The sequence below is a fragment of the Chelonoidis abingdonii genome, chromosome 6 (genome assembly GCF_003597395.2).
Source record: "Chelonoidis abingdonii isolate Lonesome George chromosome 6, CheloAbing_2.0, whole genome shotgun sequence".
In the NCBI taxonomy this organism is placed as follows: domain Eukaryota; kingdom Metazoa; phylum Chordata; order Testudines; family Testudinidae; genus Chelonoidis; species Chelonoidis abingdonii.
In genome coordinates this window covers 110,903,418-110,928,536 of record NC_133774.1, presented here as the reverse complement: position 1 = coordinate 110,928,536, position 25,119 = coordinate 110,903,418, and the positions used below count along the sequence as shown (strand labels likewise).

General features: G+C 39.7%; 1 protein-coding gene across 1 annotated transcript; it reads left to right on the top strand.

Moving 5' to 3' along the window:
• Window positions 1-10,928: 10,928 nt before the first annotated feature.
• On the top strand, window positions 10,929-24,862 carry TYRP1 (tyrosinase related protein 1). The gene is made up of 7 exons (XM_032768688.2): window positions 10,929-11,388; window positions 13,428-13,750; window positions 15,971-16,175; window positions 17,263-17,430; window positions 20,938-21,117; window positions 22,624-22,770; window positions 23,356-24,862. Exons 1-7 carry the CDS (start codon window positions 11,007-11,009, stop codon window positions 23,559-23,561), a joined length of 1,611 nt encoding a protein of 536 aa, XP_032624579.1. The 5' UTR covers window positions 10,929-11,006; the 3' UTR covers window positions 23,562-24,862.
• Window positions 24,863-25,119: the final 257 nt, after the last annotated feature.

The window sequence follows — 25,119 nt, the reverse complement described above, 5'->3', positions numbered from 1 at the left end:
AAGTGGTATGCCGAGTCTTTCTTTATTCCCGAATTAAGATTTCGCAGCAGAAGGTCCTTTCTATAAGTCTATAATATTAACTAAACTATGTTGTATGTAAAGTAAATAAAGCTTTTACAATGTTAAGAAACTTATTTAAATTAAATTAAAATGCAGAGTCCCCCGGACTGGTGCCAGGACCCAGACAGTGTGAGTGCAGTGAAAATCAGCTCGCGTTATGCCTTCGGCAGCGTGCCATAGGTTGCCGACCCCTGCTCTAGATCGTACTCAACCTCATGACACACAATTTGAATGTTGAAAATAATATTCTTCAAAAACAAGAGAAACTTGGGCAATTATTTACTGACAAGACATCCAATATTATACAAATTTAAAAACAAGAGACCCAAACTCAATGGAAGAATGTTATCAGACACGGATATAAGATTAACTGAAAATTCTTGTTTTGTACTGTTATAATGCACCCTTTCCAGTTGAATTCTGGTAGTTCATACTGTAAATAAGCAAAATCAGTTATAAATAGCTATTGTTTAAAAACTGAAGTCTATTAATTTAGTATCTCTTCTACTGAAGTATACAAAAGTAAACATTTTTATCTTTTTCTTAGTTTTTATTATTTAAGGAGGCTATTCTGCCCACTGAAGTTAACACGAGTTTGTCATTCCCTTCAGTGGGAGCAGAATTAGGCCCTTTATGAGATCAGAGTTTAAAATCAGTTTGATGGGAATGCCAACAATCAATGCTACTGTAGTCTGGAAGGAGATTCATTGAATACGGAAGTGATTGACCAGTGCTAGTAAATTTACCCTGGGCTAGATTCAGATCCTTTATTTATGTTGAATAGTACCAATATCTAAGGGTACGTCTACAGCTGCACGATTATTTCGAATTAGCTTAAACCGATATTACACTTAACACAACTAATAAAATGGTTTAAGCGCGTCCACGTGGGATCCCGAAATCGATTGTTTCGTCCAGGTCCAAAGCTACCAGATTTCAGGGAGCGGTGCACTGTGGTAAGGCTGTGCCTCAGCTATCCCATAGTCCCACTTCCGTGTTGGAGCACAGTGCCCTATGGGGCAGAAAACACTGCCCGGGTGTTGCTGGGTACGCCCCACCCTCCCTTTGGAAGGCAGAGACACCCTTGGCGCCTTTTCGCGGAGCTGCTAGCAAACGCCATAAGCATCAGCAATCTTTCCCTTTTTTGTTCAACGTGGGGTGGGGGCAAATAAACTGAGGAGCTGTTGCCCTGAACCACGCCAGACCTGTGTTGAACCTTACAACAGGAGAGCTCAGCCAAGAATGCAATAATTTTCAGAGACTGCGTGGACTGTGGGATAGCTGGAGTCTCTCATAACCCCATCTCTCCCTTCATGGCGTCCATTTGCAGTCTCTGGCTCCCGTTCGCTGTCACACAGCGCTGTGTATCCTGGAGTTTCTTTATTCAACGCTTGGCATTTCGTGTTCATGTAACGGAAGTTGCATACAACAGATTTGTTCTCCCCATAGCAGCGATCGAACCTAGTATTCCCTCGGTCTATGCTGGAGCCTTTTTCGATATTCAAACTGCATTGCCAGCCGGCGATCAGAGCTCCACGCTGGGCAAGCAGGAAAATGTAATTCAAAGTTCGCGGGCGTTTCTGTTTTACCTGCCGCTGCATCCGAGTCAGATTGCTGCCAAGCGGATCATGCTGCCTCGGATGCCGCACCGGAGGCCAATAATGCGATTTCCGTCCAGTGAACCCTAATCGCGTTATCAGCTATCGAATTTAGCGCTACTCCTCTCGTGTGGGAGGAGTTCGCGAAATCCCGTTAAGGACCGTTTAACTCGATATTAATGACGACGTCGTGTGAACGGATACAGCGTTAAATCGGTATATCGGCCATTAAACCGATTTAAAGTCGCAGTGTAGACCTGGCCTAAGTAGTCCCACTGAAGCCTTACGGAGCGAGGAGCTACTCAGCCTAAATGAGAATACCAACCCAAGGAGAGAAGGAAACATGGCACAATATAAAAACGTTTAAAAAAAAATCCACAGTAGAAAGTGAGCAAAAGCATTGCGGACAGGAGAGCAATTTTGTTCTTAAACTTGGGACTGGTATTTCTGATTCTGTGTGGTAGCACTGAGAGGTGGAGTTCTTTATTTAGACTTTCCCCCCACAGTAAGGGGGAAAAACAATGATGATGTATAACAACACATAACAAAGTTGGAAATTATTGAAATTTCTGGAAAAGAAGCTATTTTTATATATTACTTTTTTTCAGCAGAATAAATGAACCTGTTGTTTAAAACAGAACAACTCAAAAGATTAACCTAGATTTTAATAACCCAGATCTTCATAAGGTGTAAAGCATCATAGCTCCAGTGGGAACTCTATCTCTTATTGAAGTCAATGGATCTTTGCCAATTTACATTATCTGAGACTGGTCCCGTCACTTTCAAATTAAAGCAAATTAGATATTTTATGGATCAAGATAGTGGAAATTGCATCCACCAATTTAGTAGGAAGTAGGTTTGCCAAAAGCATGGGGTTTGGATGTGTGCACTATGGAGAAATGAGACTTTTATAACCCAGTTGTGAGTACACAGCTTTGTGTTTGAGGTATTTAACGTTGATAAGGTCTGAAACATCATGTATCAACACCATTGTGTGTGCTGAACTGAATAACTGGTTTCTGACAATGACTTTTCCATGTGTTATATTTTCAAAGCAGGGAACAGAGTTTTAGTTTTGTAATCCTTATTAATGTTGGTGTTTTTATTTCTATGCCATTTCATCGCTTGTTATAACTACTTGGAGTGTTTCTGCATTCACAGGGTCTGCTAATGAGACTCCAGTGTTTACACGAGCTGTCCGTGTTTCAAGAGCAATCTCTGCAGCAGTCTTTCTAGTCCTAAAGATTGTTGTTTTAACTATGTATTGCTTAGTATGTGCTAGAAAAAGAAAAATGAAGTAAGCTATATATTTTGTATACACTTTCTATATATGGATGCACATTTTACAGTTCTGTATTTCTTATTCACTGCCTTGGTTTGAAAAACCAAAGTACCAAATAAAGTGAACAAGAAATGCCAAAGAAGTTAAAAATATACAGCAGTGTAAAGTAAATAGGGATACATATGTATAATTCAGACCCAGCCCACTAGAATTAGTGAAGACTAAAAAGATGATCTGCCTACAGGGGCAAACTACTCAGCACAAGTGGAGCTAATAAAGATCCATTTCCTGATGATAACCTTAAATGAGCCTTTAGGCTACAGCTTCACAGCAACAAAAAAGACATGGGAATATAGCCTTACAATCATATGCCTTTTCATGTATTCTGGGATGGATGTTCTCATATTCTAACTGAATAGCTATGTAAATTACATCTCCGTTCAGACTGTATAGATTATTAACTTATTTCCAAGAATTGAAGCTTGTGCAAAGGCATCTGGGAGGCAGGGATTTTCAAAGGAATTAGGAGCCAAGAATCCACTGAAAGTCAAAGGGAATTGGACACCCAACTCCCCTAGGACCCTTTGAAAATCCTAGCTTCAATTCCCAAATTCTAGACATATCAAGCTTATGTCACTCAGCAGTGACATTATATGATGGAATTTTACACTCTGTAGCTGCATCCTGATTCTTCAAGAAATGACTGTTTATGAGTGGATGGCACTGGCATGGTGCTGTATGTTAGCACAGGTACATGTTGCTGACAAGAAGAACAGCAGCAAGTTTTAGGCTGGTACAGGGGGATGATCCTGAAGCTGAGAGAGAAAGAGGTTGGGATGGAAGAGCTTCTGAAGAGACACAACCAAGTTAACAAGGGGCTCCAACAGAGTCACTGTCTCCTGATGTGGTCTTTCAAGGGGTCTCTGCTTCTCCTGACTGTCCCTACTTTGTTTGTTCTCAGGTCAGTTCCTAGACCTTCACTTCCAATTCAATCTATCAGCTGTTCAATGTTAGGGCTTGCTGTCTTCTTGGATGCAGAATTGTAGCCATGTTGGTCCCAGACATTAAAAAGACAAGATGCATGAAGTAATATCATGGAGCCTGACTGGTGCAGGGCTGTCACTGCTTTGCTGTCGGAGGTCTTTCTAACCCCTCTTCCATCTCTGTACGCTCTCCTGTAGAGCAGGTCTTGTTTTCTTTATCGGTTGCAGCAGTGGGTGCCTGGCTCTATGATTGGCAGCTCTGGCATATGTATGGGTGTTATCAAGCTGCTTGCTTGTAAACAGGAGAGGCTTTTCTGCCTCCTCTGTCTATCTCAGTATTGGGGTTTTAGACCCCTTTACAGTCTCTTAATGATCTAATTTATATTGGTTTTATATACCATGGGCCAAATCTTCAACTGATGTAAATTGATATAGGTCCACTGATTTCAATGGACATAGGGTGAGGATCTGGTCCTGGAACTCTTATTTCAGCTGTCACTCTTAACTATGATGTTAGTGAGATGAGAATCAGGCCCTGTTTAGGGAAGGAGGGAGCCTGAGGTCCCAGGTCTACAGGAGTGAAAGGTTGGATAAAGATTCAGAATGGGCAGTTAAACACACACCCAATATGATAGTTCTCTGAAGATGCCCATGCAGTGTGCAAGGCGGTCAAAAAAGCAAACAAGATGTTAGGAATCATTAAAAAGGGGATAGAGAATAAGACTGAGAATATATTATTGCCCTTATATAAATCCATGGTACGCCCACATCTCGAATACTGTGTACAGATGTGGTCTCCTCACCTCAAAAAAGATATTCTAGCACTAGAAAAGGTTCAGAAAAGGGCAACTAAAATGATTAGGGGTTTGGAGAGGGTCCCATATGAGGAAAGATTAAAGAGGCTAGGCCTCTTCAGCTTGGAAAAGAGGAGACTAAGGGGGGATATGATAGAGGTATATAAAATCATGAGTGATGTTGAGAAAGTGGATAAGGAAAAGTTATTTACTTATTCCTGTAATACAAGAACTAGGGATCACCAAATGAAATTAATAGGTGGCAGGTTTAAAACAAATAAAAGGAAGTTCTTCTTCACACGGCAAACAGTCAACTTGTGGAACTCCTTAGCTGAGGAGTTTGTGAAGACTGGGACTATAACAATATTTAAAAGGGAACTGGATAAATTCATGGTGGCTAAGTCCATAAATGGCTATTAGCCAGGAAAGGTTAAGAATGGTGTCCCTAACCTCTGTTCATCAGAGGATGGAGATGGATGGCAGGAGAGAGATCACTTGATCATTGCCTGTTAGGTTCACTCCCTCTGGGGCACCTGGCATTGGCCACTGTCAGTAGACAGATACTGGGCTAGATGGACCTTTGGTCTGACCCGGTTCAGCTGTTCTTATGTTCTTATGATTTGGAAGCAAAAAGAAGAGTTTCTGGAGTCTTTCAGAGATAGAAAGTGGAGAAACAACCTGGGTTCAAAAGAAAGGTCTTATGATCTTGAAGAACAAGGAGAAAGACTTTAGAATATGAAGATAGAGTACTGAAAATACAAGCAGAAGGAGGAATGAGGTCAAAAGAAGCAGAAAAGGAAACATGGAAGTAAAGTGAAGCAGAAGCAGCACTCAAGCTTCACATCAGGGAAGAAGCGCCAATTTTTATAAAATCAAACAACAACAACAAAATCACAGGATCCAGAACCTCAGTGACAAACATATTTCCCTAATGGCATAGAAGCATGTGACAGGAGATTATATAATTATGCTGTCAAGAAGTGGCATCAATGAATACAAGCCATTGTGTTACATGCAAAAAACTCCTGTGTTGTGAATAGCCAGAGGTGTCAATTTTTTTTCTTGGTTTCCACAGTTCATGTGACATGCCTTCAAAAGTACCTAATGAAAAAAGTGGAAACTGAGAGAATAAGGGAGTGTTATGAGCTTTTAAAATATTGGGGGTATCAAGATGGGAGCCTGAAACATATTTGTAAATGCATATGACACATTAAAGTCAGTTGAAAACCTCTTATGGCTGTCACTGGCTTGTCTGTGCCTAAAATCCCTGTATCAGCATTTCAGAAAACTGTGTGCTCCTTTTGAAACTCACAAGCAATGCTGTTTCTGGAAATGGCCTTTCATTGCTTCAGGAACAGATGGGTCATTAATCATGGTAAGCTTTGGTAATAGAGATTATCATATTATTCTGAAGTTTGGTTCTTTTCACAAACACCCAGTTTTTCCATCCTGCAGTATACAAATTTAATTTGAAAAAATAGGTTTGATTCTTGGGGACACAGCCTTGCTCATGATATTTCGTCACTTTCAGTTCCAGGCCTGGCAAGAAAGCAGATAAACAAAAATTAAAAAAAAAAAATAATATGCAGAATCAACTACTTGTTTCTAAACCAAAAAGGTACTGGGGAAAGTACTGAATGGCACACTTGCTACCACCCTCCCCTCTCCAGACATCTAAGACATAGTTAGTTCAGCCTTCCTGAGAATATTACACAGCTTCCTGAAAGTAAAGTTCCTTGGCCTCCAGTAATACATATTGTACTTTCAGTACTGAAGGAACCATTTCAAGTTATTTACATCCAAATATTTGACCAAAACTAAAGTTGTTACAATCAGAGACCTTATTCTAGGTTAATGTTTTTTAAACTTCGTACAGTCACCAAGATTTCCTTTAAAATACTTTAAAAAGAAATATAAAAAGCATAAAAAGAAAAAAGGCCCCAAATTTCCCAAGCTTCCCACCAGATGCCCCAAGCCAGAAACTCTATATCCCAAAGAATGAGCAGCACTAAGTCTGAAGGCACCATAGCTGGTGGTTTGGGAGGCTGCGTCACAGCCATACAGGAGCAACAGGCATGCAACCAGAAGGTTTCTATGCTGATCTGGACTGGCATAAACCAGGGCTGCCCTCTTACCAGCAAAACCCTTACATAGGGTGACAAGGCAACACCAATGCCATGTACTTTTTTCCTGGGGTGAATTGCCATGTAACCACAGGAGGAAGTCACACCATTCCACCTCTTCCTCCTCCTCTCTTATTTAATGCAGTAGTAGCCTCTGAATCAGCCTAGGATGCTCACGCTCCCAGAGACTTACCCATGGGCTTCTGGTTAATGAAGACAATGATAAAAAATTATGTCCAGAGTTTGAACATGAGTGACACTTTGTGTGTTAACTTTATGAGGAAAAATTTGATTAATGTCTTCATTAAGGACCACACATAAAACTCCAGCTGAACAACTTGGATCACCTCCTCTACCCCTTTTTTCCATCTATTGCAACTGAGAGCAGCGAAGACAGCGAAACAGGAGAAACAATCAATGATGAACCCAATGACAATATGCTTGTAAAAGAGGAGGATCAATTTAATCAGTGAGTCAGCTACTTTTGAATTGAGGCCCAAAGTCCATATGTGAAAATACATGCACAAGTGCGTGCCCCAAGTGTATTCCTACATTTGAATGATGTTACCCTTGAATCATGTTACAATGGCTTATTCTTTCAGGCTGTTGAGCACCAACATCTCCCTTCGTCTTCCATTTGATTTCACCCTGTTCTCTTGACCACCTATTTAAGTCAATGGACACTGTGCACTGTGACAAGTGGGACACCAATGACTGCATATACAAATGACTAGTTAGACATCTAGATAGTCATTTGTGCCCACTACCATGTGATTTGAATGAGGAAGTGCAATAGCTACCTGGACAGATGGCCATTCAGCTGTTGTGCACAAACGTATACATGTGTACAAGCCATGGGCTAGTTCAATCATGAATTAATTGACTTTAAGTAGGAATTAGCAGGAAATATTATGGCCCGTGTTATGAAGGAGGTTAGACCAGCTGATCAAAGTGGTACTTTTGGCCTTAAAGCCTTATTACCTGGGCTTCTCTTTAGCAAAATGAAGTGTCCTAGTACGTGTCTTTCTACCACAGAATGGTTAGGGATGGATTTTTCCAAAGTGCTGAGCACCCACAGCTTCCACTGACTTCAGCTGAAGTTCTGGGTACTCCATGTGAGCAGTAGGCCAAGCGGGCAGGTTTTATGGGTCATACTACTTTGTCTAACCCCCTAGATGAGCCTTACTACCATATTGAAGCACAGGATTCCATCCTTCTGCTCTGGAGGGATAGTTCATAGGTTCATTAGGAACAGACTTTTTATTCTGGCTTTGCTTGCGTGATCAGACTGAAACATCCCCAAAGTGCTACCAGAAAAATCTTACAAGCTAGCTATGCAGGAACTTCATTGATGAATTTATAGATTTTCCTTGTTAGCCCTTTGTGTGCATATTTTTCCTTGCTTGCTTTGTTTACACGTTCCAAGTTCTTTCTGTAAATATTTAGGCTTCAAACTACTATGAGACTGGCAACTTTTTTTTAAAAAAAGACTGAATTCTTCAATCTTTAGACAGGCAAAACTTCCCTTTAAATCAATGGAGAAAAGGACTGATCTGTTTTATAAATTTTAGTGATATTTTCTAAAGATCTACATCCAAATTTTCTCAAACTTCATAATGGTAATAGCATATTGTTCTAGGATCCTCTCTATTGTCTTGGCTCTTACAGAGAGTGGGAAAGCTGTGAAATTTGGATCTAGGTATTGACCTGAACTTCGCCAAAAGTTTCAGGTGGATGTGGTATTCTAATTTGGAAGAATAAGACAAAAAAGGAGATAGAGTGTATGTTTAAGGCCTTAACTAATATAAATCATAATAGCACCAATTGTTTCACTGGAGCTACCTTAATTTACACCAACTGAGGATTTGACTCCTGGTTTTCAAACCTTGAGAGGCTCAAGACTGTGTGCCACAAGCATAAACCAGTTAACACAGTTGCACTTTCAAATCAAGTATTCATGATCCCAAATTGCCAATTAAACATCTCACTGGCCCTCTGTGTATGCGAATCCTCAAATTACATATGTGGATAGTAACTATATTCTATAAAGTATCACAACATTCTAGGCACTGTGTCAACAGCAAGACTGATAACTTCTTATGAAAGTTAGGCATATGCAATCTTATTTTAGCATGGCCTTATGCTTCTCAGGGTTTAAAAATAAAACTTTCAGTAAATTAGGGTAGTTGTCAAAGGGTAACATTGTCAAAAGCACTTCTACAATTTAGGAGTCCAAGTGATTTAGGCACTTAGCAAATACCCTATGACAAGGTCATAGACAGCTGACAATTGACTAGATAATTGATAAAATGTATCTGGAACATCAGCTTTCATTATTATCCAAACACAAATAGGACTAGATGTATTTTCATAACATCCTTCAGGAGGTCAGGCAAAAGGCAGCTGATAAGGCATGTGCTGCTGCATCAAGTAAACTGTGTGTGTTCTGGGTGTGCCACACAATGCAGCTCTGCTACAATCTTTGGATCAGGTCCACAGGGGTGGGGATTTGGGAGCATGAAATGGACATAAATCCACTGACCAAAATCCACATGTCAGAGTTCATGGGTCTTAACTGGGTCATATGACTCATAGGTTGTAAGGCCCATTGGGATTATCCACACTTACCTAGAAGTTGTAGGAACAATAATTTCAGTAAATGAGCTCTCATCTTGAGACTTGCATATGCACAGGAGGGAAAGCGGGATAGGGAAGCAATTTCTGCTATATACCAGGTATACCTCCTTTGAAATGTTTCCCAGAAAATGTTACCTGTTATCCTGATACCATTTGCCACTTTTCCTGTCAGAACTTCCCCTCTTCCTGACAACAGGGATGGGTAAGGAGGGGATTCAGGAGAGAGGAGGTGACTGACTAAAGTTAGTTTTGATCAATGGGAATTTTGCCTGAGAATGACTGAGTAAATATTATAGAAGGGTCTCAGGATACGTCCCATGCTGGCAGGAGTGATCTTGAAGCAACTTTAACATATAGCTCATTTTCAGCAGTTGAGATACATTGTGACTGATTGCTCAAAATTCCATAAAATTGAGCTATGAGCGTTTTCTATCCATCAACAGTCAGAGACATGCTAGCTTGAGTTATGGGTCACTTCCTGCAACTTGACTGAAGCTAACCTGAGGATAAGACCATGGTGCTGCATTGAGTGGCAATGGTTGGATTTCACAGGGAGCGGAATATTACCCTAGAAAAAGTAGCTCTGTCTTCCTTACAATGGGACCATGGTGGCTCAGCAGGTTAATGATTAGCTGAAGATGGACTATTTGCTTGTGTGAAATTACAGCCTTTTGCTGTGTAAGTAATGTCTATGTCCTTTGTTGTGGCCTGCCCTTTAAAATGTCATTTTTAACATTTAAAGGAATACCGTTAAACATAAGCTTTCTCCATTTTCTTTGTCTAAAGAATAGTCTGTTTTCAAAGAACCATCCTTAAAAATAAAAGCCTCTACTGTTGCTCTGTTTTGATTTCAATTACTTGCCTCTGACCTTTGCTAAAACATGTAAAATCACAAGGAGATCAGCATGAAAGAAATCATATGCTGTTGAAATACTTAAAGCCTGGGGAAACTCATTGAAGTAGAAATGGATTAGAACGAGAGAGCGAGACAGGCCAAGCCAAGATCTGTTGGCAGAGCTAGGATTAACAAGCAGACAGAAACAGTTTAGTTCGGGGTAGGAGCAACTGCAGAACACACTGAGACAAAACAGAAGCTCAGCAAAGAGGTGCTCAGAGAGACAGCAAAAAGGTACAGGCGGAGAGGCTGTGGGTTTGGTAGCTTAACTGCAGAGTTTTCAGTGAAGCAGACAGTAAGAGCAGGGAAATACTAAATGCAGAACAAGAGAGGTAGATCAGTTTAATTCAGAAAAGGTGGAGGTAAGGCAAAGACCACTAGAAATGCCTGGATTGAAGGTGCTAGTCCCTAACATTATTTGGTGATAGTTAAAGAATATCTGTCTGGAAGAAGTGCAAAGAGAATTAGGGTTTGGGAAGCACTTTCAAGTCTGTGAGTGGAGGATCTGAGACTGAGGGGATAGTGTAGAGTTTTGTATCACTTTATCTCTTCCCTCTCTCTCTTTCACAAGACAGAAGAGAACAGAGTGTGCTGGCAGCTGGCTTCTTCTTGCCACCTCTCCTGGATTATTATTATGCAGTACTCCATGCTGCTGAGCTTCTTCTCACCACTGCTCCTTACCCTACTCAGCCAAGCAAGAGCTCAGTTTCCTCGCCAATGTGCTACGGTTGATGCCTTGAGAAGTGGCGAGTGTTGTCCAGATTTGTCTCCAGTGTTCGGGCCTGGTACTGATCGCTGTGGTTCATCTTCAGGAAGGGGTCAGTGTGTACCAGTGATAGCAGACTCACGGCCCCATGGCCCACAGTACATGCATGACGGCCAAGATGACCGTGAGCAGTGGCCCTTACGCTTCTTCAATCAAACCTGCAGCTGCAATGGTAACTTCTCCGGTTATGACTGTGGGTCCTGTCGACCTGGCTGGAGTGGAGCTGCCTGTAACCAGCAGATCCTCACAGGTAAGGGCATCAAAAATAGAGAAGAGACTCTGCTGGTCACCAGTGCTAAATATAAAGTGTATTTGGCTTCCTAATGCCTTTAAATAGTAAACTATCCCTGACACCCAGTTCAGAAATCTATATTGCAACAGGACTGTTAAGCTGGGCTGTCAATTGAGCCAATAATGCCTTGGATTTTCAGAAGTGCTGAACACCCATGAATCCCAATGGAAGAAGCAGGTGCTCAGCACTTCTGAAAATCAGGCCCTAAATATACTGATAGTCAGTAACAGTCAGTTTGAAATGCATAGCTGAGTGAGAATGGAGAGAGAATTCAGTAACATTTTCTCTTATATAACTTTCTAAACTGTGTAAATACTTCTAAGGTTTAAAAATCATTTAGTCATTGGATTTTTTTTTTAAGGTTAAATTGCTGGATTCTCTAAAAATATATATGTGTGAGTGACCATAAACAAGAGTTTCTATCTAGACACCATGAATGACTCTATCTAGAGCGGGTGAGATGTGATAGATCTGTAACATAAGTAAGCAGTGACTATTGCAAAAAAATCAACTGTCTTTATTTTCACCATAAAAGTAATATTAAATACTCTGTACGCTCCAAAACAAAGGTTAAAAATAAGGATTACAAACTGAAAATCTTTACAATTAAATTCCTGAAAGCAAGCTTAACTGAAGGACAAGAGACCCAAAAATCGTATTCAAACTTTACGCCTGAACAGGCAACCTGAAAGCAAAAGTTAACGCTCATTAATCAGGGCTTGCTGAAGACAATGGAGTTACATCAACTTATACCAGCTGATCTGGCTTTAGCCGTTTACCAACTACTGAAAGTGACAAGAAACAGAAAAAGCAACTTTTAACAGGCCAACACAGACCTCATGAAATAAACATAAGTCTATAGAATTGTAAAATTAACTGCTATAAATCAGTTTAAAAACGGTTATTAATTATAGTTTGCACATCCGTAATTGATACCACAAATATTTTTAAACTATGAGTTGATACAATAATATATTTTGAATTATATATTTTTGTTGGCTCCAAAATATCTATTATAGTTTGTTGGATCAAACATTTTGAAATACAAATAATGTAGTGCATGTAACTAAATACAGTACCATGTCTAAACATTTCTAAAGAGTATCTTTGTGTTAGTGTGTATGTGTGATATTTATATATATTAGTATGTGTGAGTGTTTAGGGTTTCAGTTAAACTCACAAGAATCAAAAGCACACTTCCCTGGATATGAAGTTACTGGGAGAAGTCCGCTGAAGACTAAGAGAAAACTCTCATTGACTTCAGTGGAGGCAGGATTTCATCCACTGTGTCCACAACTGACTGTGTATAGAAATGTAGTTGTTTTAGAATTCAGGATAGTTGTGATCACTAAAATGGGTGTCTGTTTCTGGAAATTAGAGGAACTTTTATCTGTGACTCAAGAGGTAACTTGACCTCTTTCCACCAGTAAATGGTGAAATTCTTCTCAACAGAGATATAATCCAGGTTTTTGCTTCTCAAGCTCCTGCATTCTGCAGCAGAGATTCAACCAAAGAGATGGGCTTTTAAAAATGTTATAATACAATATAAGGAGGCAAAACTTTATAATGTTAAGGCTGGTATATAGCACTCTCTTCTTTATGTTAAAGTGATACCATGAAAAATTATGTGTACTGGATTTACCTTTGAAGTGTGTCTGACAAAGAACTCACCCTTAAATATCTAGCTCCTATCAACTCTAAAAACAAACAAACAATAATAATAATAATTAATAAAAAGTAAGTGTATGATAACTCTTCCAAAAGCTAACTCAATCCTTTTTCTATCATATGCATTCATCCTAGTCATGGGCCAGATTCTCCTGCCTTTTCTCATAATGAGTAGCACCTTACCTCCAGAGTGAGCCCAATTAAAACAACCAGGCTGCTTGAGGAAAAAGGTATTACTTATAATGAGTAAGGACAATAGAATCTGACCTTGTGAAATGAGATGTGGGTATTCACTACCTTTATAACTGACTTCTGTTTAATCTTTAAAGTTAGGAGGAACCTTCTGGACCTGAGTGTGAAGGAAAAGAATGATTTTGTCAATGCCTTACACCAAGCCAAGGCTACAATACATCCTGATATTGTCATAGCCACCAGGAGACATGAGGAGATATTGGGACCTGATGGCAACACACCTCAGTTTGAAAATGTGTCAATTTATAACTACTTTGTGTGGTCCCATTACTACTCTGTCAGAAAAACTTTCCTTGGTGCAGGGCAGCAAAGTTTTGGAGGAGTGGATTTCTCTCATGAAGGACCAGCATTTCTCACTTGGCATAGGTATCATCTACTGCAGCTGGAGAGAGACATGCAGGTGAAGTTTGCCTTAAGATTGGAATTGCTTTTGTTCATGTTCCATGCTGTCCAGTTAAAGAGCTGACTGACTTCCCCCATATTCCAATGCAGAGAGATACATTGCGGATCTTTCTAGATGATTTCCATTACTCAATTTCAATTCCAGTATTATCAGACGTATTAACATCATTTGATGGGTTTTAGGTTGCTAGGAACGTATAAAAAGTGGAAACATTATTTCAAATATAGCAGTCTAAAAACCATAACATTTGTCTCAAAACTTCCTTTAATAAAACAGCAGTATTCTCTGTACATTTCCTTTTAAATTCTGTAATTTATGCAATAAAGGCAATTGTTAATGATGCTTCTAAATCGTTGGGGCTGATAGTCGAAAGCAGGAATAATTCCAACAAAATCAATGGATTTGCAGTGTGAGATCAGAATCAAATCCTAGGCATGTGATTAGCTCAAACATCTAGAGAAAAGAGCAAATCAGGAGATCCTATTATATAAATCAATGGTTCTCCATCTTCCTCATTCTGTGGACCACATCATAAGAGAAAGAAAGATCTGTTTATGGACAATTGCTTGTCCCAGTGACTCAGTTCCCCGCTGCTTAATTCTCAAAATGTTTCAATGTGAGGAGGAAAATCCATGGTTCACTGTTTGTCCATGGAATAGAATATGAGCACCATAGATATACAGAATCACATTAAGAACATAAGGAATATGTAGATGTCTCACTCCCCAGTTCTCTTCACTCTTTTAATTTATGATTGCCTGCCTTATTAAAATTCCTGAGTGAAAGAATACACATATGGGGAAGACATAATTTCTTAAAATCCAAGGCGGGAAATAATCAAATTGAGTTTTCTGTGAGCAGTACACTTGGCAGTATGTGCTTTATATTTTGTGCTTGATTTCTAGCAAAATATTTGGTTGATTAGCTGAGGTAATTCTGTCTTGTTTAGTTAATTGCAGATCTCTGAAGCCCTCACATAGTGTTCTTGGGTTCATCAGAATGGGAAGACAGGAGGAAATAGACTGAAAGCTTCAACATTGCTTATGTACATTCCAATCCCCAAATCCTATGTGTTATGTATCAGTAAGACGGATTTATAGTACATGTGATAAATTAAATATCTTAATTTAAGGAGAGAGAAATGTTGCCAAAATAGACAGGTTTTTGAAGTAATTTAACTATCAATCCACAAGCTAAGCATTAATGACTAACTTGGAGATTATTACTAGTCAGGTAATGACTGTCTAGTGGCAATTCCTACCTGAAGTGGAATAGAACATCTCATCAGTAAAGACCCCATATTTTTAAAAAATAAAGGGAAAGGGAAAGAAAGAATAAATTAAGATAAATTAAGCTCCCTGAAAGGCTGAACCCACTTTGAAACCAGAAATTCCCCTGAAGTCAATAAGATTCCTGCATATGGAATCTTTGAAAAATCCTAGCCCTTACTGGGTTTATAAACTAATCTAGTATAGGTTAGTAAAGTAGGTCATTAGTGAAGTTAATTTGATGGTAATTGTATCCTAGTGAATTTCACAATTGCCCATCTCTAATCAGAATGGAACTGAATCGCAAACATTTAAAATGCAAACCTCTTATTGTCTTTCCCACTACTCTTTAGTCCTGTAGTTCACTGAAGGCAATTTGCTTATATGTTTGCTTTGCTTGTCAAAAGCCAGTGCTATCAAGTTTGATTAGCCTTAAGTATATTTAATATTAAAATAGAATTGTTAGGAAAAATAGGACTGCAGTAATGTCTTATGGTTCTTATGGCTGTTTTCTAAAATACTTCAGGAAAGCATCAGGTTGCGGATGAAATTAGATAACATATGCAGTGCTATTAATGAGAAAATTCAGTGGCTTAGTGCAACAATTTGACTATGAGTGCTATCAAAGGCCCAAATATAATAAACTGAGAAATTAAGAGGAAATATTTTTCTTTATTCTCTTTCAGTTATGGTAATCCTAGGGGTTACCTGTAACAACAGCAGGTAAACATTTTTTGGACACAAGTGGGGCGGGGGGGTTGGCTTGTTTTTTTTTAAGTTGATCAAACGTAGCACTTTGATTTTTCTAATGGGGACATGTAGGATGGGATTCTCCAAAGCATCTATCATTGGTGCCAGTGCTCTTAACTCATGTTGGAAATTCCCTCTCATTATGACTATTACATTGTTCCAGTGAAGGCCCATATTAACATAGTGTTCCCATGGTTAGGATATGCTACAGGATCCCTCTTTTGCACTTCCCTATTGGAATTTTGCTACTGGTGGAAACACCTGCGATATTTGCACAGATGACTTGATGGGTGCTCGAAGCAATTTTGATGTCTCTCTTATAAGTCAGAACTCCATCTTCTCCCAGTGGCGTGTGCTCTGTGAAAACCTAGAAGACTATGATACCTTGGGAACCATTTGTAACAGTAAGTTTGTCTGCTGCCAGATTTTTTTTTGAGCAAACAATCCTATAATAGTAAACAATCACAATCCTTTGCTTTTCAAATGCACTTTCCATCAGAGGATTGCAGAGTGTTTTGCAAACATTAATAAATTAAGTCTCTCAACACCCCTATGAAGTAGGAAAGGAATTGTCTCCCAGTTTCACAGGCAAGCAAACTGAGGCACAGGGGGTTAAGCAGTTGCTCTGGAAACTTGTTCAGACCAGGGGAAACAGAAGAATTCATTCTGAATCTAGTCCTCTTACTCCCTTTCTTATGTGTTAGCCACAAGTATATCATTCCTGGAAGAACAACTAATACCGTTATATACATTTTGTTACCTTTGGCACCTGAATGTGGTAGTGTTCACCTAGTTATTCCTTAGCTTTGGATATCTTCCAACTCACACAGACAACCATGCTCATAACACCTACATTTAAAGGGAAGAACACATAATACTGTACCCCAGGATGGGTAGTGTGTAGCAGGGACTCCTCAGATCTCTTTTTCTTAATACAGGAGCCTCTACTGCCTGACATTTTAAAAAAAAGGACATTTGCTTAGCCAAGACTGTAGCCTGCTCATCAACTTCTCTCTGTGGCCCAGCCACTATTCGAGGGAGACAGAGCACCATGCTGAGTGGTTTACAAGCACACTGAGCAAGATCATTGACTCCTGGCCCAGCCCCTTTGTTCAAAGGAATCACAAATCTACTCTATTAGGCTGCTGAAGATTCCCAACCACCTGCTCCCAGACCTGATGAAGTAAGGGGGATTTCAGGAGCAGGAAGGGAGTGTGAATGGAATGTGTTACACTCCAACTATCTGCAGCCCTAAAGAGCGATTGCAGCGTGTATAGGTGAGAGCAACACTGAATGCTCTAACATACACCTGCCCTCGACCTCCCACAAGACCAGGGGGCACATCGATGGCTTTGAATAATCTTTGCCCTCTCCCCAAATTGGATCCTGAATCAAGTCAAATTTGGCCCATCCCAAGGATCTGGCCCACTGTCCTGTCAGAATGTTGCTTCATGCTTTATCATGCCTTTCTTTCTTCTCCCAACCCCTCAGGCACAGAAGGTGGTCCAATTCGAAGGAATCCTGCTGGAAATGTTGCCAGGCCAATGGTTCAGCGTCTCCCAGAACCACAGGATGTTGCTCTTTGTTTAGAAGTTGATTTGTTTGACACTCCTCCTTTCTATTCCAATTCAACAGACAGTTTCCGTAATACAGTAGAAGGCAAGTACCAAAACTAAAAGTGCCTGGAACCAACACAAAAGGAGTGAGGGGACTAGCCCATCACACTCACCAGTTTTCCCTGCAGTGGTGAATAGAAGTATTGGCTCTGGGATGGGACATTGCCATTTAAATTGTTTTACTTTTGTTAGCTTAGTGGAGTGAATAACTGTCACAAATTTATGGCTGATCCCTGAAGAATACCAGACTCTGTCTGGCACCCATATGTATGTATGTGCAAGGGAGCCTCACCTTTCCTTTGAGCCCCTGCACAGCTACAAAGAGAGTTCTTGCACTCGGAAGACACAAAAGCTTTGTGGAGCCAGTGCTGCTGATGATGCTGGCTGTTGTGATAAAATTAGTCAATCAGTGGGAGGATCCAGGATCATGACCTTTCCCCCTGATTGTAATAGCCAGTAGAGTTAGCCAGGCCAAGGAAGAAAATGGACACTGCTCCCTCTTCAAGGTTGACACAGTTGCTACACTTCTTGGAAAACCCAGGTGGCATTTTGCCCCAGAAAACTCCCAGAGTTCCCAGTGGGACTGAGTGGAAATCAGGGTAGAGTGAGACCTGAGTAAGTACCAGGGTTGTCAAACAACTAAAAAAATTAATCGCAATTAACCACATGATTAAAAAAATTAATTGTAGTTAATCACACGATTAATCACACTGTTAAACAATAATAAAATACCATTTATTTAAATATTTTTGGATGTTTTCTACATTGCAAATACAAAATATTCAATTACAACACAGAACACAGTGTACAGTGCTCACTTTATATTTTTGATTACAAATATTTCTGCTATAAAAAACAAAAGAAATAGTATTTTTCAATTCACCTCATACAAGTACTGTAATACCATCTCTATCATGAAAGTTGAACTTACAAATGTAGAATATGAACAAAAGAATAACTGCATTAAGAAATAAAACAATGTAAAACTTTAGAGCCTACAAGTCCACTCAGTCCTACTTCTTGTTCAGTCAGTCGCTCAGACCAATGCCTGTTCTCACTTTCAGGTGATCTTGTAAATAAGAAGCAGGCACCAGTATCTCCTGCAAATGTAAATAAATTTGTTTGTCTTAGCGATTGGCTGAACAAGAAGTAGGACTGAGTGGATTTATAGATGCTAAAGTTTTGCATTGTTTTGTTTTTGAGTTCAGTTATGTAACAAAAAAAATCTACATTTGTAAGTTGCACTTTCACAATAAAGGGATTGCATTAGAGTACTTGTAAGAGGTGAACTGAAAAATACTATTTCTTTTGTTCATCATTTTACAATGCAAATATTTTTAGTAAAAATAATATAAAGTGAGCACTGTACACTTTGTATTCTGTGTTGTAATTGAATTCAATATATTTTAAAATGTAGAAAAGCATCCAAAATATTTAATAAATTTAAATTGGTATTCTATTGTTTAACAGTGCGATTAAAACTGTGATTAATTTTTTTAATCGTGATTAATTTTTTGAGTTAATCGTGTGAGTTAATTGCAATTAATCGACAGCCCTAGTAGGGACTTCAGAAATTGAACCTTGATTAAAATTATCTTAACACCTTGGATAGATGGAAGTGGCCTGTACATTTCTTACATAAATCATAGGTTGGTAGATACAGAGGGCCAGATCCTTGGCCCTGGCTCCAGTCACTTGTACTGTCTCAGAGCTGGAAAACTGCCCTAATGGGGCAACCAAGGATTCCCCATTGAGTGGCATAAAGTTGGTGTAGCTGGCTCTATACTACCCACTCTCACTCTTCACCCCTGCCTTCAGGATGTGTGTGAGGCCACAAAGGGCCAGGAGCCTATAGTCTGTTCTAAATTATTTTGGGAGTCGATTTGGCCCCCTATTGGCCAGGACTGGAGGGAGATGGAAAAGTAGCTTAAAGCCCCATTTCCCTCCCTACACTCATTGGAGTGCTGAGTGTAAACTTGGGGTAGCCAAAGAGCTGGCCCTGAGTATAGGTCTGCTGCTACTGGCTTGCAATTGTGAAAAGATGGCCCTTCTCACCTGTGGAATAATGAGGCAGTGTTGGCATCCATGGTTGCATCTGCTCAGTACATTTACTCTGGTAGCTGAGTCAGCAAAGCTATGGAAGAAATCTTTTAGTGTAGAATCTTTTAATATTGAATAAAATTACTATTACTGTAGAACATCAAGGCCTTAGTCATAGACCAGAACCCCAGTGTGCTTGGTGCTGTACAGACACAGAAAGTGATGCTAGGATAAAATGGATGCTGATGCACAGGATAAACAAGTCAACAGATCAGTCATTAGAGCCCTGCACAGATACAAAATTTGTATCCGCATCCAATCTGCAAACATGGTCTTCAGATATCTGCATACACACATGCCCCTGTGTTTGTGGATATCTGTGGATATAAAATGGAATCCACAGATTTGCAGAGCTCTATCAATTGTTACCCCAACTGGGCCATATAAACCAGACTCTATCTTAACTCTACAAATCAAATTCAGAGTGAAATTTTCAGTCAGAAGTACCTAAATTGCATATACAAAAATGTACATCTGAAAATTGGACCATGTGCTTTAGTCTCTGCTCAGCTTAACTCCTCTTCTTTGTAAAACTCCAGAGAATTAATTCCAGACCAGGCTAGTAACCATGATAGGTTACCAAACAGTTAACTTCCAAATAATGGGCCAGATCCTCATCTGGGGTGAATCGTTTTAGCTCCGTTAACTCCAGTGAAGCTATGCCATTTTACAATGGCTGAGGATCTGGCTCACTGTGTTTATCTTGAAGAATACATCACTGGAATCTGGGTGAACATGTGAAGTGATTGAGAGCTATGGATGCTCAGCATCTCTGGAAAAACTGGCCACTACTATCTAGTACCTAATGAATTTGGAGACCTATTTTTATACACCCAAGTCTGAAAAATTTGCCCTAGGTTTATAAATTGGAGGAATTTTCATGATGATTTAAACCCTCTGACACCACATTTTTCAGGTGTTAAGTGCTAATGATGCTAGAAGAATTCTTAGACGACTACTCCCGAAGGTGGTTTTCCAAAGTCAGTGTGTTGGCAGTCAGTGTGTAAAAGATATGTGGAAAGCTGAAGTAACAGCTGGCTCATTAAGAAACATGGTAGCATCATCACACTTGTGTCAGCAGATAGTGGCTGCATTGATAGTTTCAATTATGTCCAGAGCCATTTAGAGCTGAAAACTATTGCTTCAGTGGTATGCTAGAAAATGATTTATTGTTGCCACTGTTGTGCTAGATCCCACTTTGCTCGCATGACATGCAGAGGCGAGCTCATTCCACACTCACAGCATTATTTTGCAAAGATTATTTTGGTCTGAAAATGACATACTTTCAGGGTGTAGCAGCCACATATTTAAAATATCAATAGGTAGAGAAGGAGCAAATCAACTATATAAAACCAGGCAACAGAAAAAATAGCATCCAGCCTAGATTGCTGCTTATGAACAAGTTTTTCACTAGGATTTGCACTGCATTCCTCTTTATTTGTATACACAGGCTACAGCGATCCTTCAGGGAAGTATGATCCAGCAGTTCGGAGTCTTCATAATTTGGCTCATCTGTTTTTGAATGGAACAGGGGGACAAACGTATTTATCTCCAAACGACCCTATTTTTGTCTTCTTGCACACGTTTACTGACGCTGTTTTTGATGAATGGCTGAGGAGACATAATCCTGGTGAGATGCATTAGCTTGTTATTTTATGAGTTTATCAAAAGTTTCTACCCATTCAGAATAGCTCAGCTGGACCTTGGTGGACAATGTGTACCCTCTGTAGTTAGGATGTGAAGGTGGAATAAATGTCAATTGCTTTCAACAACATTGGGATCTTTTTAGTAAAAGCTGCTCATTAAGGAGGGAATCCTACCCCACATTGAGCCTCCACCCTTTATGTGTGTGGAGGAATGTGGCTGGGGTAGGTCAGGCAAGAAACTTTTTCAAATACGTCGTATCTCAGAGAATGCAGGCAGATGAATCATGGAATCTACTGAAGCTTCAGGGTTCCACAATCATTCTGTGGCCTGGAACAAAGAATTTCTTCTTGTCTGCCCAAAGAATACCTCAGTGCACAGCCCAGCTATTCATTTTGAGTAACATTGTGATCTGTTGTTTCATGGATGTTCAAGAAAGACATGCAAAGACAACCCACTCACCCTTCATGACTCACGCAAGGGCCGATTTACAATTGCTGTGCCTACTCCCTTCAGGAGCAAATGAGCCAGAAAGGGGTAGGAACAAAGTAGGCAAGACTGGGGCCAGTGCACCAGGAGACAAATCTGTGCCACTCTAATGGACAATGTAGAGTGCATTCACCCCCCATCTACACAAAATAGGAGATTGTGCTTCACTTGGGTCAATGCAGCCCTCCATTACTCCTTACACAGGGATCCATTGCAACCATACAACAGAGCCCTTTTTGTGCTGCTTCCCAAGAAGTGAGAGATAATTTTCCATATACGTTTTGAGGGAAGCTATTCTACATCTTGATGGTACAGAGTGGTTACAAAATTTACCCCAAGATCTTGTAACATTTCACATGACAAAAAAAAGAACTGCTCCATCTATAAAAACTGACTCCAACTGACCCTTTTAAAACTTGACTAGGTAGATCACACACTGCTATCCTAATGCAGCAGGTGACAAATTCAAGGCCCCAGACACTTAAATTACAGTAACATTCAATGTTCAGAGTCACATCAAATGGCATAACAGAACTGTTCATTACTGTAGTAAAAGGTCTAGATCATGGCCCCTATATGCTCATATCTCTTCTTGTACATGGGAAGAGATCGATCACTAGTTCCGTAAACATAGGCCTACGCTTTCAGAAGAGATTAGTGATTTGGGATACCAACTTGAGACATTTTAAAGGGTCTGATTTTAAAGCCAGAGCTGAGCAGCCACTTTCTGAAAAATCAGACCGTGTCTAAAGTTGGGACCCAAAATCACTAGTTACTTCTGAAAATGCATATTTGAATAATACTTTGTTTCATGCAGTTCTTCAGTCTCTTCAAATGTAATTTTTTGATCTCTGGTGCCACTGTGAAATAAAGGAAGGATGCCTTAAATATTTTGTCCTCTCTGCCTGTTTTTAGACAAGTGTTCTCAGAATGCCCTGAATAGAATTTGAATCGCTTTCATTTTTATTTATTTATTAAAATGAAACCTTGTTTTCCAATTTAGATATTTCAATATACCCACTGGAGAATGCCCCTATTGGACATAACCGGCAGTATAACATGGTGCCATTCTGGCCCCCAGTTACCAATAATGAGATGTTTGTTACTGCTCCAGAAAACCTGGGCTACAGTTATGACGTTCAATGGCCAAGTAAGCAGTTAAAAGCTTCACTTTACTCTCATTGTGTCATCCTCTCTTCATTTCGTGTGTGTATGTGGGTCATTTAGCAAAGCTGATTTCAAATTTCAGAAATTTTAACTTGACACCATATCAAAAGGTTGTTTACCTGTCCAAAGTTGGCTTTTAAAAGATTCGTATTTGGACTATTGTACCATACTGTTATACCATGTGCATGCAATTAATTATAAATAGAGATGGGCCTGAACCAAAGATCTAAATTTGGACATCCCTAAGCTTTTAGGAAGTTCTGATCTAGAGCCATACTTTAGCCCTGATCCACACACAAGTAAACCTTTATGCCTGTGTGGAATTCCAGTAAGGTCAGTTGATTCTGCATGGACTCATGGGTCTGCCTACATAAATCAGATTGCAAAAAAAATGTCTTTGTAGCTTGAGCCCATCTTAAGTCTATAATGAAAGACACTGAAGTGGACCTGACCCTAAGCATTTTGTTAAATAATGATGGATATTGAGATTTGATCTAATCTTCAGCTGTATCTCTTGAGGCTTAACTTTTTTCTCTCTCTCTCTGTCTTCCTGCTTCCTTTCCACTAGGCCGGCGTCTACAGGTCACAGAGATCATAACTATTGCAATAGTGACTGCATTGATTCTGGTTGCAATTATTTTTGCTGGTGCTACATGTATTGTGCACGCTAGGAAAAACAAGGATGAACTGCATCAGCCTCTTCTCACTGACCAGTATGAGCGATATTCAGATGATTATGATAGCATACCAACCCCAAGCCAGTCTGTGGTTTGAAGAGATGGGTTTTTTTTACCTGCATCTAACAGAATCTGTTTCTTCTGCTGTATATTATAAATGCCAATAACTGATCTGCCCTAAAATAAAGCACAAAAAGTGTCAATTATATTGATATATTTGCTTCAACTTCAATCTCCTCTTTCATCACACTCCAGGACCAGTATATCACCTCTGAAATATCAAGTGCTTATCTTGATAGACTCTCACTAATTTCCCAACCCTCACCTTATAGCTTCCGTTATCCATATTCCTGAATAAGTGTAGTGATTTTCTAAATTGTCCAGTACCAGTAACTGGGAGTAACAACTTGCCTTTCCTGTATTCTGTGTAGAAACCTTTTCATAGGTGTACCTGAATGAACGTAGGGCCTGAGTCTGCCATTCTTAGTCATACTGAATACTAACTTACTCCACAAGTCAATCCCCTTAGCTGACTGGAGTGAGGCAGTGTGGTCCAATGGATATGGCCCTGAACTAGGACTTAGGAGACCTGATATCTCTTCCCAGCTCTACCACTGACATGTTGAGTAACCTTAGGCATGATGCTTCACTTAAAAAAAAATCGTAGCTTGGTATTATTAGGAGGAGGAGTAAGGGTAGCAGAATTAGGTCCTAAAAATAGAATTGCTTTTGTCATTAAGGGAGAGATTTTCAAACGCAGAAGGAGAGCTTCGGTGCCTAACTCCCATTTGTGCCTTTGAAACTCTCCCTTTAACTTTAGGCATTAAAATCATGTCTGTTATCTTAATGGCTAATTCTTATATATGCTAATGGATTTTAACATTTGAATTCTCCCCTGCTAAATTTATGGAAGGAATGAAAATCAGTTTTGGTTAACAGTGGTTTGAGTTAACTCTAGAGTGCCTAAATAATTATGTTGTTCTCTGAGCTTTAATTAGAGCTGGTCAAAAATTTTCCAACAATTTTTTTTTATTTGAAAATGTAGTTTTGTTAAAATCAGTGGGAAAATGACTTTTTTTTTTTTACTACTTTTATGATTGTTCCAAAGTGACACTTTGAAAGAAAATATTTTCATTCGAACTCAAATGTTTAGCTTCAGGATGCCAATTTGAAACTAAATGTTTCTTTTCAAACTGACACTTTGACTTAAAATCTTATTATAATGTTGTTTAAGTAAAAATGTCAATTCAAAACAAAAATTTTGGGTTTATGTGTACAGTTCATTTTGACATTTCTTTTTGAAAATGTTGGGAGGAATCAGTTATAAAATGGCCAGAAAATCCCCTCTACTGTGCAGGATGGAGGAGAGTAAAGTAGCAGAACTCCAGCTAACATGAATCTCAGGGTATGGCTACACTTGAAATTTCAAAGCGAAGTGTGAGTGTGGTCGGAGCGCCAGCGCTGGGAGAGAGCTCTCCCAGCGCTGCATGTAAACCACATCCTCTACGGGTGTAGCGTGCAGCGCTGGGAGCCGCACTCCCAGCGCTGCCGCCCTGATTACACTGAGGGCTTGGCTACATTGGCACTTTACAGCGCTGCAACTTTCGCGCTTGGGTGTGAAAAAACACCCCCCTGAGCGCTGCAAGATGCAGCGC

Excerpts from the sequence above, each read along its gene's own strand:
- TYRP1 (XM_032768688.2), top strand. The coding sequence starts at position 11,007 with ATGCAGTACTCCATGCTGCTGAGCTTCTTCTCACCACTGCTCCTTACC. Across the intron at positions 13,751-15,970 it reads AGCTGGAGAGAGACATGCAG|GATATGCTACAGGATCCCTC; the intron begins GTGAAGTTTGCC and ends TCCCATGGTTAG. Across the intron at positions 16,176-17,262 it reads CTTGGGAACCATTTGTAACA|GCACAGAAGGTGGTCCAATT; the intron begins GTAAGTTTGTCT and ends CCAACCCCTCAG.